At 39.6% G+C, this 15,731-nt stretch overlaps 4 protein-coding genes across 5 annotated transcripts; 1 reads left to right on the plus strand and 3 right to left on the minus strand.

Moving 5' to 3' along the window:
* Positions 1-232: 232 nt before the first annotated feature.
* Positions 233-3,018, minus strand: LOC107467176 (putative pentatricopeptide repeat-containing protein At5g08310, mitochondrial). Its single transcript, XM_016086217.3, has one exon. The coding sequence runs from the start codon at positions 2,979-2,981 to the stop codon at positions 504-506; it is 2,478 nt and encodes an 825-aa protein (XP_015941703.1). The 5' UTR covers positions 2,982-3,018; the 3' UTR covers positions 233-503.
* A 514-nt stretch (positions 3,019-3,532) lies between these two features.
* LOC107467351 (thioredoxin X, chloroplastic) lies at positions 3,533-4,837 on the minus strand. The gene is made up of 2 exons (XM_016086420.3): positions 4,414-4,837; positions 3,533-3,977 (listed from the first exon to the last, which is right to left on the minus strand). The coding sequence occupies exons 1-2, from the start codon at positions 4,735-4,737 to the stop codon at positions 3,771-3,773; spliced, it is 531 nt and encodes a 176-aa protein (XP_015941906.1). The 5' UTR covers positions 4,738-4,837; the 3' UTR covers positions 3,533-3,770.
* Positions 4,838-4,996: 159 nt separating this feature from the next.
* LOC107467348 (pentatricopeptide repeat-containing protein At3g59040) lies at positions 4,997-8,285 on the minus strand. Its single transcript, XM_016086418.3, has 7 exons — positions 8,118-8,285; positions 7,730-8,030; positions 7,315-7,605; positions 6,964-7,212; positions 6,325-6,449; positions 6,000-6,098; positions 4,997-5,747 (listed from the first exon to the last, which is right to left on the minus strand). Exons 1-7 carry the CDS (start codon positions 8,183-8,185, stop codon positions 5,192-5,194), a joined length of 1,689 nt encoding a protein of 562 aa, XP_015941904.1. The 5' UTR covers positions 8,186-8,285; the 3' UTR covers positions 4,997-5,191.
* A 158-nt stretch (positions 8,286-8,443) lies between these two features.
* LOC107467349 (E3 ubiquitin-protein ligase RING1-like) lies at positions 8,444-10,861 on the plus strand. 2 transcript variants are annotated; one of them, XR_001587857.3, is made up of 2 exons: positions 8,444-9,616; positions 10,633-10,861. XR_001587857.3 is itself a non-coding variant. In XM_016086419.3 (2 exons), exon 1 carries the CDS (start codon positions 8,519-8,521, stop codon positions 9,515-9,517), a length of 999 nt encoding a protein of 332 aa, XP_015941905.1. In that variant the 5' UTR covers positions 8,445-8,518; the 3' UTR covers positions 9,518-9,529; positions 10,633-10,861. The 2 variants fall into 2 exon arrangements, 1 of the variants encoding a protein (XP_015941905.1); XM_016086419.3 differs by having other exon boundaries at positions 8,445-9,529.
* Positions 10,862-15,731: the final 4,870 nt, after the last annotated feature.

Consider the following 15,731-nt stretch of genomic DNA (forward strand, 5'->3'; position numbering starts at 1 on the left):
TCGAAAATAGGATAAAATAAGACAAAAAACAAGACATAAAAATTAAAGACATAAAATTTTATAATTTTGTATTTTATTTAGAGATAACCTAGAACAAATTATAAAAATTTAATTTATTGTTATTTTTTTATTCAAAAAATTTGAAACAAAAAATATAATAATAAAAAATATAATTATGAAAAATTAACAAAAATAATAAAAATAAAAAATAAAAATAAGTTGTATCCCTTGTTAGTGTTTACATGTCTTTCTTGTTAGAATAGACATAAAATAGACTAATTTATCTCTGGACACATTATTTCTGTCCATATCTCATCTATTAAATATAATTTTGTATCCCTAACCTGTTTCAACATCCTGTCTCTGTAAACAAACCTAGCCCTGGCGCCCTCCTTCTCTTTCATTCTTTTGTTCCTCTTCCAATTTGATATGTAACTTTGACTTCCTTTAGATATAGCTAAGAGTGGTTGACTAGAAAAGATCAACATTTTCACTCCAAACAATCAAAAACCATGTGTTGGGATTTTTCCCTCTTCCCTTAGAACCTGGATACCAGAGGATGTTTGATGATCATTAGAAAATCTATTTATCGCATCTACGGCAATACTGTAATTTTTATCATGGGGTTCAGGAAAAGATTCTGAATCAACCATCTCTTTGAAAATCTCAAATGCTGAAATCAAGTTTAGATCAGACAAGAAAGCACTCATCAATGCAATATAGATGAATGAGTCGGCTTTCATTTCTCTCTGTTCCATTTCGCGCAAACGAGGGAGGGCTGTAGTTGGCCTACCGCATTTGCAAAGACCATGAATGAGTGCCATGAAAGCAATTCGATTCGGCGGACAACCCTTTTTTTCCATCTCTTTCCAAACCAATAGAGCATCATCAGGCCTGTCTTCTCTGCATAATCCATCTACCAAAGTTGTGTATGTAATGATATTTGGTTCCCTACCTTCTCCAGACATTTTGGAAAGAATCGCCATAGCCTTATCAATAGAACCATTCTTGCAACAAAAATCTATTAGCGAATTGTATGTAACAACTGAGGGGGAGAGACCCTTCAAAACAATGTCATCCAACAAATTTTCAGCCTCTGCGAATCTGTTGGCTTTGCAAAGCCCACTTATCATTATGTTGTAAGCAACCACATCAGGGCAGCGGCCACGAGAACACAAATTCCTGAATAAATTCAGAGCTTGATCTAATTCCTGCATCTTGATCAAGCCACCAATTGCTGGAGAATAGGACACTATATCAGGAAGGAAACCTTCTTGAATCATGCTGTTAAGGAAGTTACATGCTTCTATTGCCCTCCCATGATCACATAGCTCTTTCACAATACAGGTTGAATGTTTTATCCACGGTTCATGCCCACAAGCACGCATCTCCTTCAGCATATTGATGGCTCCTGAAACATCCTTCCTTTTACACAGGCACCCATATATTGAGTTGTGAGTGAAATGAGTTGGTTCAATTCCTGATTCTTTCATCGCTGACAAAAGCTCAAAGCTTTCCTCCAATCTATTGGAATTGCATAGATCATTGATCAGATTGTTATAGATTGAAATATTTGGTTTGCAAGCTAATTGTTGCATATCATGGACGAGGCTCAGCGCAAGGTCCAGCTGACCATTTTTGAGCAGGCCATCAATAACAATGCTGAAAGATGTGATATTAGGTAAAACCAATCTCTTGACTCTGATGAAATTATTTGTATCAGCATCAGTACCAGATTTGCTTCGAATCATCATCTGAAGAAGGTGATAAGCTTCATCCATCAACCCATCACCAACATAACTATTCAAAACAGCATTATAAATCAAAACAACAGTTTTATCATCTTCCTCTTCCGGGATTTCTTCTAGTATTCTCACAACCATAGTCTTGTCTGAAAAAGATGACAGCAAGTTCGTGAGGATTCCAACATCAGGTAGGATGCCAAGTTCCTTCATGTCTGAAATCAAGCTCAAAGCTTTGTTACTCTCTTTATTCCTGCACAGTCCTCTAATCAGAACATCATACAAGGAAACATCAGGAGTGAAACCAGCCTTCCTCATTTTATCAAACAACTGGAGGGCCTTATCAATCCGAGACTCTTTCACAAACCCATGAATCAGAACACAGAAAGTCTTCTCATTCATTCTCATTCTCTGCTCCTCCATTCTCTCCACCAACTCAAACGCCTTATCCACCTCACCCCACTTGCTGAAAGACAAAGCCAGCATGGTCCAAACACGTTCATCAACCCAACCCTTCTCCTGCATTGTGTTATAAACACTCAATGCCTCTTCAAACCTGCGAGAATTGCAATAGGCCTGCATGACCGGGGTCAAAGTGAACTTATCAAATTCCCAACCAAATCTGCGCATTTCGTTCAACCTCTTCTCCATCAAATCAACGGAACCAGACTTAGACAAAGCCTCCAACAAGCAATTGTAACAGTAATCATTTGGAATGCAGAGACCCTTCAGGCGCATTTCATCAAACACCTCGTTTGCTTCATCAACCAACCCAGCACTGCCCAGGCACCGAACCAAGAAACCGAGTGCCCCAGGGGGGAAAGAGCAACGAGATTGGACGATGTCTTTCAGAAGAGACTTCAAAGGAGGAATTTGGCGGGAACGGGACAAAATTGAAGCCATGGCATTGTAGGTGTAGCAAGTGTGGCGGTAGCCATGTTGGGTTGAAGCCCAATTGAAGAATGTGTGAGCGAGCTTCCAGCTGTGGAAGCGGTTGAGGACGGATTCGACGAGGTGAGAGGTGAGGAAGGGTGCGATTTGGGTGAGTTCAGGGGTGTCTGGAGTGAAGGGTCGTTTGGTGAAGATGGAGATCAGGGCATCGACGTGCGTAGAAGAAAAAGAAGATGAAGTGGGTGCTTGAGAAACCGAACGAGTGGTGGAAGTTGAAAGTCGTAATCTTTTGGAGAATAAGAGATGACAAAGAGCACAGGGATTCGGTTTGAGGATTCGCACTGCCATGAGAGAGAGAGAGAGAGAGAGAGAGAGAGTGTGTGTGTTACACCCTGTAAGAAAATGTTCTTAATATTAGTCCAATAGTTTCACTTAGGTTGGCTACTGTAGGATCTCTTGGTGAATCACACAGCACATGACCCGTTTAGAAGTTCCTTTCCCCTATGAATTTGTCTATTTTTAAAGCTTCCTTGAGATTAAGATACTATAGCATGGCCTTTGTTCATGTCCTATAAGATCTTTATTTTAAATATTTGGGTTTTGCTCTTTTGGAACAATGATCATTGTAATACTTCAATTACCTTTATGCCATACCATTTTTGCTTTTCAATCTATTACACTGCTCTATTTAACATTGAAGTCAGTTATATATAGTTGCATTTCTAATATATTGAATTCTTTGCTACTTCCACAATTGTCTATAACTTTGTATAAACATCATTGTCATTCATGCAGAGAAGAAGCAGCGCTGGGGATACTGGTGGTGCTGCAGATAGAGCTCTGAATCACTAATTTAAGGCTTCCAATTTTGTGGAATAAAATTTTGTAATAACATCAAATTTCACAACCCTAATTACATTAAGCCTCTTGATTGTTTAACAATGTTACCAATTACACTTCTGTCAAAGGAGAAGAAATTTATACACCTGAATCAAACAACAAAAGGAAACCCAACAAGGGATAGAAAGTCACAAATTTACTTAAAACAAAACATCCTGTATTTGCAGCTTATGTTATACAGTTGACTCAAGAATGTAGAAATCCGGCAAACCGAGAGGGAAACAGAATTTCGACTCGCTACGAAACTGAGATTGATTCCAATAAAGCATCCACATACTCTTTGAGTTTAACTTTGGTGATTGCACCTTCTCTTCTGCTTTCTGGAACTTCCTGCCCATTCTTGAAGAGGATCAATGTTGGTAGCCCATAAACTTTGTACTCTTCGATTAGCCTAGGGTTCGCGTCATGATCAATCTTCACCACTGTTAATCTGTCTTCATATTCCTGCAATTTATGATACAAAACATTTCAGTTTGAGAGAATATCCTTAAGAACATTCAGCAAGAAGTTCTGTTCATCGAACCAAAATCACCACCTCATATGTAAAGATATCACCATGACCTCATATGTGTTGCATTTCTTAAAATCCTGTCCTCATTTTCATGGTTCATCAAGGTTATAAATCATCCCAAGCTTAAGTATGTGTTGCAAGCATGGCAAATATCTCTCTATTAAAAAACTCACACAGTGGTTTTTTTACTTTCGTTTCATTCAATGAAGACATGAAATAAGACAACACTCTAATCAACACTCTAAATTTTGTTATCAAAAGAAGAATTATTTATTGTTAATTAATAATAAATAAATTAACATACTCAGATAGTAAAAAAACGACACGATAAATTCTTCAGGAAAAAGGAATTTAGAGGGCGAGAGAGACCTGAGCTAGGGATTCCATAGCGGGAGAGATCAAACGGCAAGGACCGCACCAGTTAGCGACGAACTCAACGAGAACGGGACGGTTAGCCTTCAAAACAGTGTCGTTAAACTGTGTCTCGTTGATCTCTGTGATGGCGGTGCCGCACGTAACGGTGAATTGACGGGAACAGCGGAGCTTGAGGCATGTAGTTCTTCTTTGGGAGGAATAAAAGGAAAGCCTCGCCGGAACGGAGCAGTGAAACAAAGGAGCAGCAGAGTAGGAGGAGGCGGAGGAGGTAGATGCAAGTGTACGGAGTGGAAGCGCCGGAAGTGACAGCGATGCCATTTGTGAATCGCCAATCGGAGATGAAAGACTCAGTGAAGTTCAACGATAAAATATGATATGCCAGGAACCAATGCTGTCACTCTCCCCCATTTTTCATTCTTGACCACACGTACATTTTATGCCAAATATTTATATATAAATATATTTTTTTAATAAAATAATTAAATTTACCGTTACAGATTAATCAAATTTTTTGTTGCATGGTTTTTTTATCATTTTAATTTTGCTTCTGAATTTATCTCAAAAGAAAAATAAATCCTTGACAAAAGAGCTTGTTGTTATAAATGCATCAACAGTTTTTACGTATTGAAATGAACACTTTCGAAAATAATTGAAGAAAAAGAAAGAATTGTTTGTCTATAATATAATTGCACCACCGAAAAAGAAAAACATAAAGATCCTAAATTTGACAATATACAAAATTTGTAATGAGACTTCCAGAACTTCTCGTTCATCAGCTGGGAACTCTGGATTGTTCATCATAGGCCATGCTCAACTGTGCATCAAAATATTCATAATTATGTTCTTGATCGTTATCGTTATCATTATCATTCTCATTCTCATCATCATCTTCATCACCTAATTTGCTAACACCATTAACTTTAGGTAAATTGGAATGCAAGACAAGGTCATTAGCCTCTTTTCTCTCCTCCTCTGTATTTGCTGAAGATAGAAGGACGTTTTTGGCTTTCTGATCAGGACACTTCATTTCCTTGAACCAAAGGACAGCGCTGTCGAAGTCACTGGATTTTCCATATGCATCCATGATGTTGGTCAGAATAGTCTGATTCGCCTTGATGCCGCGCTTAAGCATTTCCTCGTACTTCTGTGTTACCTTCCCAAGATCATTTATCTTAGCATAACCTTTGATTAAGGTTCCATAGGTTACAACATTGGGCTCAAAACCATCTTGTATCAATCTCTTGAAAAACTTCTCAGCACCCTCCATGTCAGATGCATTCACATAAGCTGATAACATGGTAGTGTATGAGCAAATATCCGGTGAGCATCTGCATGGAGCAAGTACAATGATATGAGCAAAATGCTTCCTCAATGCTTGACAGAAAGAGATTAAATTTTAAAGGGTCATCATAATGTAAGATGCTCATTGTTTTCTTCATTTAATTAAAACATAAACCACTGTAAAAAGCGGAACCAACATTGGCGAGCACCGAGCCTTTCATTTGGCCAGTGATTTCTTGCAGAAATGGAATCCTACTCATTAATGAATCACAGTATAAGGATTAAGAAGTACAATTTACCTATCTCTTCTCATGCTCTTAAACACTGTCCGAGCTTGTTCTACCATTCCAGATATTGAAAATGCATCTAGTAAAATATTGTAAGCCTTCTTGGTTGGTCTGTGAAACAGAAGAAAAATAATTAAAAACCTTTACTAGATAAACTATAACTAAGTTGGCAAAAAAAAATAGACACCAATCAACAGCAGTAAAATATTGAGATGTTAAATTTCATCCATGAAAAAAATATAGTGTTCAGTCCAGTTGATATGCACCAGTTGACAGTTTACAGCGTTCTTTCAAGTCATGATGTAATAATAATCATATTCTTTATTCTTTAACATACCTGACACGGGCATCAAGCATTTCCTCAAATACAGCTAGTGCTTCTTCCTCCCTCCTGGCCTTCCCGTAAGCATTGATGAGTAAGGCATAGCTCACAACATCAGGTCTGAGACCAGCTCTTTGCATCTAAAATAAGGCATTGACTTCAAAATCTGATGAATTAATTATAAACAATATATTAAAGGGGGAATAAAGTAGATGAAAACTAATGGACAGTCTTGAAAATGACTCAGATCAAATAAATTTTGTGTAAAATTACTAACGGTTTGGTATTTTATAAAAAATCTGACTGAAACAAACTGGTGCTCATCATTCTGATACGAAGAACTAGGGATGAAAATTGAGTCATTACCGAAAATTTACAGCCTATCTATCTCATTTGAAGAAGCATTTCTATATAAGCAATTTTTTTCTTTATACAAGCAAGCTCAAAACTAGTTCCTTTTCTTTTGGAAATAACAAAGTAATTCAATGTTCAATGTACATGTATTAAGTTTTCAATTAAAAAAAGAGAAAAGAGTAATATCGAAGATGATGCTGCCTGTAATAAGAATTCATAGAATACAAGAGCTGGAATTAGACTATCCCAAATCTACCAGAGATTTTATGAAAGATAAGTTTGATAGACAATTAATATTACCTGATCATATATGTTTGAAACTTCCTTGTAATTCGTTTCGAATGACATCAAGCTGTTATATGTAACTGTAGATTGTTCAATTCCCCGTTCAGCCATCACTGCAAATGCCTTGCGAGCCTTCTCATAACTTCCTGCCTTCTTATACATATAAATCATCATATGAAACATCTTCTGATCTGGTTTCAAAGGTGAGTTTTCATCATTCAGTAGATTTTCAAATACTTCTTCAGCTTCTTTAAACTTGTTCCCCTACAAGCATATCAGTAATAAAAATGCAAAAGCGAAAGTCAACAACTAAGCAATATTTCATAAGGCAAAATTAAAGTGCATAGAACAAGATCTATGTTTTACCTCAACAAACGCTTTAAGTATTATCTGATATGTTACTGCAGAAGGTTCAGGGCCTGATCTCTGCATCCTACGAAATATTGTTTCGGCGCTACTGCATCGACCTCCTTTCGCATATGCCTCCATGAGTGCAGTCTGAGCTACTACATTTGGTGGATAGCCATTCTTATTCATCAAGCTCAAGACCTTCTCAGCATTATTGAAGTCTCCCAGCTTTCCATAAGCCGTTATAAGCATAACAAAATCCATCTTACCAAAATCCCACCAACTTTGAGTCCGAAGCCATTCAAGAATCTAGAAAATAAAAAATATCAAACATGTAGCAATTAATTAGAATCATCAACAAAGTACCAAGCAAGAATTTCATAGGGCCACAAAAAGTGTTATCTATATATATGTATAATTTTTCATTGTATACCTCAACAACAAAGTTCCACCTTTTGAGTTGTTTATACCTAACCAAGGTACCAAGGATAAGGTCTCTAGGAAGAGTGTGGTTTGCTTTCTTCTCAGAAATGAGCACGGAAACAGCGGAACCGGTCTCGTCAATTTGGTTCATGAGCCTCCTCCAATTCTTCTGATCAGCTTCATCAGCAGCATCCTTGAACACTTCCAATTTCTTCCTTCTCTGCATGAACTTTCTGGGTGCAAGCATCCCCATACACACCACCCCCATTCTCCCACTCATCTTCACCCTCCCAATTCCATACTCTCTCTTACTGCAGCAAACACTACACACTATTACACAACAAAAACAGGAAGAAAAAAAAGAAAAAGAAAAAGAAACAAGCTTCAAGATTGAGTACCTAGAATGAAGTGGCTTCAATGGAAGTTGTCCTAAATGGTAGTGCGTCTTCGAAATGATGCTACACATAGCACAAAACCACAAGGATGAAGAAAAAATGCGTTTTTCTCTGCAATAACACTTCCCAATCCTAAATCCCCTTTGTTGCAAACCCGGAGACGAAGCTGTAAATATCTATTCATCATTATCATTATCAACCGTTGCAGATTATTTGTCGGGCTAAGAAAGAATGAAGAAATTCGGTTTGGGCTGGCCCAATTATATTTCGGTCTGGCCCAATTATAGGCCCAATTTTTTGTTGTCCCTTTTTACGAACGGAAGGCGAAGAGAGAGGGGGTTGCTTCTTTCTCCTTCGTTTCGTTCGAAACGAAGTTCTTTGAATATTGTTGTTAGTAAGAAACCATGTCGTCCGGCGAGGCCGTCGTCGGCGGAGCTAAGCCGTACTTCTGTCACGTTTGCACCCGGAGAATCACCGTCTCCGACGAATCCGAGCCTTTCTGTCCGATTTGCCTCCAAGGCTTCGTTGAAGAATTCACCGATCCCAACCCTAACCCTAACGAAAACATCTCCTTCAGTTTCGGCCCCGATCCTTCCTCCGATGCTCAACTCCCCTTCCATCCTTTGTCCTTCCTCCCTTTCCTGCTCTCCTCCGCCGCCGCCGCCTCCACCACCATCGACCTCCAGAACCCTCGCATCTTCTCCAGTTCCTCCGGATCCACGCCGCGACATGAATTTATTCGATCCGATATGTTCGACCCGTTTATGTTTCTCCAGAACCACCTCCAAGGCCTTCGCGCCGACGGAGCAAATGTACAATTCGAGATCAACCACCCTTCAGACCCAGGGTTTCGCCTTCCGGCGAACATCGGCGATTACTTCCTCGGTCCCGGCCTCGAGCAGTTGATTCAGCAGCTAGCCGAGAATGATCCCAACCGTTATGGTACCCCGCCGGCGTCGAAGACCGCCGTGGAGAATCTTCCGACGGTGACGGTGGACGACGAGTTGCTGAACTCTGAGCATAACCAGTGCGCGGTTTGCCAGGACGAGTTCGAGAAGGGGTCGCAGGTGAGGCAGATGCCTTGTAAACACGTCTATCACGATGATTGCTTGCTTCCGTGGCTTCAACTACACAATTCTTGCCCTGTTTGCCGGTATGAATTGCCAACCGACGACCCTGATTATGAGAATCGGAATCGCCAGGGGGACGGTGGTGGTGATGGTTCGAGGTCTGGCGGTGGCGGCGGCGGTGGCGGTGGCGGTGGCGGTGGCGGTGACGCTTCTGGGGGTAGACCTGTTCCCAGGACTTTTAGGATATCTTTGCGATACCCGTTTGGTTCGGGTGGGTCTCCGCAGGAAAGTGGCGACAGAGGATGGGAAAGTAGGCAAGAAGATTTGGATTGAACCGAAGGAGATGTGAGTTTGTTATGATTTCAGGATTGAATCTTTTTTCTGTATAGTATGATACTGCTATTGATAACTGATGCCATTTTTTGTAGTTTGGTAAGTTATTTTCTTGTTGGAGTTGTAAATTATCTAAACTGCATCTTGTGATTTTAACTAGGGATTTGTTAAACTATTAATATTCTATGTGTATACTTCCATTATCTATCTTGTTATTTTGACTTGTGAAATCTTAAACATTCATATACAAGGTTTTCCTTCATTAAAGATTGTGCTTGGTAGAATGAAGTGAAAATGAACTAATGAAGAGATGTGAATGTGATGACAATGTACTAGTCTACAACACCTGAGATAGCAGCCTGTAGGTATTATCGTATTGAACTAGGGAATTTGGATCCTTTTCAACTACTTTATCAAGAATGCAGATGTTTGGTAGAATATATTTACACGCGGATGTGGTTACAAAAAGTAATAAAATTTCTCTTAGGAGGCTAGATGCAAACTAGAAAGCGAATCAGTGTGTATATCAGTATATGTTTTAACACTCTTACACCCTTCTTATACTTAAATGCAATCAATTTTATAACACCGTGTGGGGAGACGGATACTTTCTGATAGTTTAGATCGTGCACACATACATCGCATGACTTTGGTAGATTTATCTTTTAGATTTTATTCAGCAGAACTAGCTGCTAGGATTTTGTTTAGGTAAGCAGTTCAGATTTTAGTTTGATAAATATTCAAATTTGATGGTTGAGTTCATCTTTTGTGCACCCCTAGATTTGAAGAATTTTCTGAAATCCTTGATAGTTTGGTAGAACAAACTCATTAAATCTTAGCCTTAAGATGTCATAACTCATCCGCATATGCAAAATTTCTGTTGAGGTTCTCCCACTTGATGCTGCTCAATTTATCTTTTGCCATACTTTCTTCCAAACTCTTTTAGAAATATGTTTGTCCATGCCCATGTTCTCTTGGTTTACTAATTAAATGTAAATATGTGGATTGCTTGTTGGATTTTTGGATTTATTTGTGCATTCAATAATGATGAAACTACGTGTTGATATCAAATATAAGTACTTACAAGAATAGTTTATCATTTGATATATCTGCAGGTATCATTTCGTGTTGGAAAATTGGAAATTATCCCCTCGCATTGCTCTATTTATGGAAGTTCTTGTCTCTCCAAACCCGCCGTTCACCCTCTTCATCTATAGAGATACTAGGCACTGTTATTTAAGTGATTAATCTTTTTTCATGTGTACAGATCATTTTGCAGTGTTGACTACACCCTTTATTTGCTCTCTCTGTGTTATCCAATATCAATACCGCCCTTTATTTACATTCTTTCTTTGCCCAACATATCAATACCATGTCATGGCTCAATCCTTCTTCACATAGTATTGGAATGTATTAGAGTGATTAGCCCACTCGCCAAATAAGTTGGTATCACCATTAAGATCAAAATTTTAGATTAACGGTCTTCTGTGGAGGGTATTTTAATTTTTTTCTAATTATTAAATCGAATGTTGGTGTTAGTTGTTATTGTTAGAGTAAATTACTAATTTCGCCACCGAATTATTAAGATGCTGACAAATATGACCTCTACATTTGTTAACTACAAAAGTACATCTCAAATATTAAAAATGCTACAAAAATGTCCAACGAGTAAATTACCAATTATGTCCCGAAATTGTAAAACGCTGACAATAATAATCCTAATATTTGTTAAAGACAATGATACTCTTAAAAATTTTAAAAACGCAACAAATCTGCCCAACCGTGAAGTGAGTCTTTCTTCGTTAAACGGAACTTAGTAATGTGGCAGACGGGATTCCATTGTGGCATCTTCATAAGGTCTTCCGTCCCGTTTCAGGTTTACCCCTAATTCATGAAATCCTAATTGTCCAATTCCTAGTAAATGACCAGGCTAACCTTGAATGAAACACTCCATTTAAGTATGACCATTTTGGAGGCGGAAAACTGAAGAGTTTCTTAGTGTTGGTCTATGTTTCTTTTTGTCTCGTGTGTCTCTGCATTCACGTCTTGAAGTTGTTAACATCACTTGCAATCTCACATTTGGCATTGATACTAGGTGAAGAAATCTCCATTGAACGACGAAGGTTTCGGTAAGCATTCATTGTTTTCGTTCTTCATGTTATCAGTTCGTTGGGGTTTGCATGTTGTTGGTGATGAAGTGAAAATTTTTTCTGACGGTTGTCTTGATGTCTTGATTTATCTGATTGTTACTTATTTGATGTTTTTTGTTAGATGGCAACTCATATCACGTTTGTGTATCACCATCGGGGTTGGTTAGAGAAGGATGCGGATGGTGTGGTGAGGTATAACTAGGGGTGGAAACAGACCAGGCCAAGCCAGACTTTGCTCTTAACAAGCCTGGCCTATCATACAGTTGATTGGCCTGAGCCTGGCCTGCAGCCTGTTATAGGCTCTTTATAAAGTACTAGGCCTGGCCTGTTATTCAGCCTGGCCTAGCCTGAAGCCTGTTAAAAGGCCTGATAATTTTTTTTTACAAAAATAAAATCTGGCCTATTAATGTATTAAGGCTTTTAAAAGAGCCTGGGCCTATACCTATTTTATAACAGACCAGGCCAGGCTGCAGGCCCCTGGCAGGCCGCCTGGCCTTTTTCCACCCCTAGGTATAACGATGGTTTAGTGAGTGTCATCGACATGGTGCATGTTGATACATGTAATCTGTTCCTTGTTGAGAGTTTGTTTCTGGATTTAGGTTATACTAGGTATAATGAAGTGTATTGGTTGGAGCCGGGGATGGATTTAGCTAATGGGCTACGGGTGTTGAGAAGGGATGCCGATGTGGTTAAATTGTGTGATGCTGCACTGAAGAATAAAAACAGGATCCACTTGTATTTTGAGTATCCTGTTGACGCCAATCCAGAGTTAGTTGATGAAGTTGAGGGACCTCCTTCAGAAGACCAGCAAAATCATGACCAGGATCTCCCACAGAATGATGAACATGGAGGACCAGATGATATAGTAGTTGATGGAGCTATTTCAGAAATTCAGGAAACTCATGAAGATGATCCCCCACAGTACGAGGAGCAACAGCAACAGAAGGGTGAATCAGTGTTGAGTAATGGGGGGAATGATCAATCGGAGAAAGGTGACGTAGGTACTGATAACGTACCCATTGAAACTGAGGCTGCAACTGTTGAAAATGAGGAACCCAATTTAGAAAATAACCATGAGACACACGTTGAAGGCGAAAAGGGGCAATCTCAGCGTCAGGAAGCTGAAGGCCGGGGAAGAAAGCGCAGGAAGAAACATGGAAGGCCCCAACCGTCTGGTAGAGCGCAACCTGATGCACAGAACAATGGTGACGAACAACCAGGTTAGTATATGTGTTGTATATTTTTGTAGCTTAAAACATGCAATTATTCACAATTGTATTGTTAATTAATTGTAGAGCCTAGGATGAAAATTGCTTACTGTTGAAATTCTATTTTAATTGTCAAAAGTTGTTTGTTATACACTTACCTAATCATATGAATGCATCACAAGGTCGGAGGCATCATCCAAGATCTCCTCCATCAGGTCAGAAGATTCTGCCACCCAGGGAGGAGAATCAGGCTCCAAGGGTGGTTGTTCCTAACCAAAATGACCCTGATGCTGGGCCAACTGAATATCAGTACTAGTCTGAGGAGTTGCAGACCCCACCTGGTTCTGATTCTGAGGATGAAAATTCAGTATTCCCTCAGCACAATCCTAATACAAAGTTTGGCAAAATTAGATTGGAGTTAGGTATGGAATTTGGGACGATGCAGCAGTTTAAGGATGCAGTCCGGAAGTATAGTATTCAAATGGGCAGAGAGGCATTTTTTCTGAAGGTTGAACCACATAGGTGCAGGGTCATCTGTTACAATGAAACATGTCCATGGGAGGTTTACTGTGCAAGGAGAAACCAACCACCTAGTTACCAAATAAAAACACTGGTTGATGAGCATACATGCCCTAGGAGTAATAGAAGTAGGTCAGTAACTTGTAAATGGGTTTCGGAAGAGTTGATAGGCAAGATTAGGATCTGTCCCAATTTGTCACAGAAATAGGCTAGAGATATATTCAAGGTGGAGTTCGATATTAGTGTTGGAGAGAGGATGATATTTAGGGCAATGGAAAAGGCTAAGGATATCATTGAGGGCACAGAAAGGGAACAATATTTGATGTTGAGGACTTATTTGAATGAGCTCTGTAAGGCCAACCCAGGATCCAGTTGCCATATGGGCACAACTCCACAACCGGAAGGGTTGCCTAAGTTTAGAAGTCTTTACATCTGTCTAGATGCCTGCAAAAAGGGATTCAAGCAAGGATGTAGGCCTTTCATATGTCTTGATGGAGCATTTTTGAAGGGTTATTTTGGAGGCCAGCTGCTGACTGTCGTTGCTCAAGATGCCAACAATCATCTTTTTCCAGTAGCATACAGGGTAGTTGATGCAGAGACAAAAAAAAAATTGGAAAGAATTCCTTGAATATTTATTGGCAGATATAGGGGACCATTAGCAATTTGATTGGCACATCATGTCAGATAAGCAAAAGGTTAGTTTTCAATTTGTGAATTCAATTACTTTATTAAACTAATTACTCAAGCTATGGTATATAATGTCTAACTTACTTAATGACAGGGCCTAATTCCTGCTCTGCAAGAAGTTATGCCAGGGGTTAGTCACAGGTTTTGTACTATGCATATGTGGAGGAATTTCCAGAAGCGTTGGAATGATTTAGAACTTAAACAATTGTTGTTCCAATGTGCAAGGGCTTTGACTGATCAGGAATTTGCTGAAGGTATGGCTGCAATCAAGAGGATTAATACAGCTGCCTGGGAATACTTGTCTGCATATGAGCAAGGAACATGGTCAAGGTCAAGATTCTCTACCTGGCCAAAAGTAGATAACATAACAAATAATAATGCGAAATCACTTAATGCAACAATGGTGGGATTAAGAGGTAAGAGCATAATTACCATGCTGGAGGATATTAGATATTACCTGATGAAAACTATGGCATTCCACAAAGATGCACTAATGGCCTACACGGGCAAGCTGGCTCCTATCCAGACGAGCAGGTTGGAGAAAGAAAAGAAGGAAGGAAATTACTGGGAAGCTCAGTGGGTGGGAGATGATGATCATAATGTGTTTTAAGTAAGAAGGCATGGTCGCACACTTCGGGTCAACACTCAAGAGAGGACTTGCACCTGTAGAAAGTGGCAACTCACAGGCCTGCCGTGCTGTCATGGAGTTGCTGCAATTCAAAGAAAAAATCAAAGGCCAGAAGATTATGCCCACCATTGGCTAACTATGGAGGCATATAACAGAACTTACCAATTTCATATCAACACAGTCCCTAGTCAGGAGTATTGGGCTGATACAGAGGGACTGTCATGTCTCCCTCCACCTTATAAGAGGCCAATAGGAAGACCTACAAAAAAGAGAGCTCGACATGAATCAGAGAGACAGAGTGGTAGCCAGTACAAACTTAAGAGGAGTTATGGCAAAACAAGTTGTAAATATTGTAAAAAGGTAAAAAATAATCTAACTTATTCTATCAATATTGCTGTTGAGTATTGTCATATGTTGACCAATGCTAATGATGTTGTATTCGTAGGTTGGGCACAACTCCAGAACATGTCCTGATAAGAAGTCTCATGTGGCATCTGAGCAAGATGCAAACGCACAGCAAGCACCTCAAGCAGGTCAGGCAGATGGAGGACATGTTCAGCCAACAACTTAACAAAATTTGCCACATATGGATTTAGAGGACATGTCAGACTCTGAGCAAGAGAGGTTTTGGGAGGAGACCATGGATGCAGTTGAACAAGAGCTCACACAAGACCATCCACATTCTGAAGCTGATGAAGAGGTAGTACATATATCAATCAATATTGAGGCAGTAACTTGACAAGTGAAACTTAGAGTTATTTTTTTTGTAGGCCAATCTCAACCTATCCGGTTCAACAAGTCAGTCTGCTGGAAGGAGAGCTCCTAGGACCAACCTTGGGAGGAGAGCAACCAGATCTAGCAAAAGTCCTGCATCAACCCCTAAAATTCCCTCCAATACTACTGTTGTCGCTGCTGCTTCTTCTAGCAGGGAAGGAATCAGGGTAAAGATGCCTATTTTGAGGCCCCCAGCAGTTTCAAGTCCAGCAGCCACTCCAAGGCCCACAGCTCCAAGTCCAACAGCC

Source organism: Arachis duranensis, chromosome 9, assembly GCF_000817695.3.
Source record: "Arachis duranensis cultivar V14167 chromosome 9, aradu.V14167.gnm2.J7QH, whole genome shotgun sequence".
Lineage (NCBI taxonomy): Eukaryota > Viridiplantae > Streptophyta > Magnoliopsida > Fabales > Fabaceae > Arachis > Arachis duranensis.

Coding starts and splice junctions, on each gene's coding strand:
- LOC107467176 (XM_016086217.3), bottom strand. CDS start 2,981: ATGGCAGTGCGAATCCTCAAACCGAATCCCTGTGCTCTTTGTCATCTC.
- LOC107467348 (XM_016086418.3), bottom strand. CDS start 8,185: ATGTGTAGCATCATTTCGAAGACGCACTACCATTTAGGACAACTTCCA. Junction 8,031..8,117: donor TTGAAGCCACTTCATTCTAG/GTACTCAATCTT, acceptor TGTTTGCTGCAG/TAAGAGAGAGTATGGAATTG. Junction 6,450..6,963: donor TTTCAAACATATATGATCAG/GTAATATTAATT, acceptor GCCTTATTTTAG/ATGCAAAGAGCTGGTCTCAG.
- LOC107467351 (XM_016086420.3), bottom strand. CDS start 4,737: ATGGCATCGCTGTCACTTCCGGCGCTTCCACTCCGTACACTTGCATCT. Junction 3,978..4,413: donor CTATGGAATCCCTAGCTCAG/GTCTCTCTCGCC, acceptor CATAAATTGCAG/GAATATGAAGACAGATTAAC.
- LOC107467349 (XM_016086419.3), top strand. CDS start 8,519: ATGTCGTCCGGCGAGGCCGTCGTCGGCGGAGCTAAGCCGTACTTCTGT.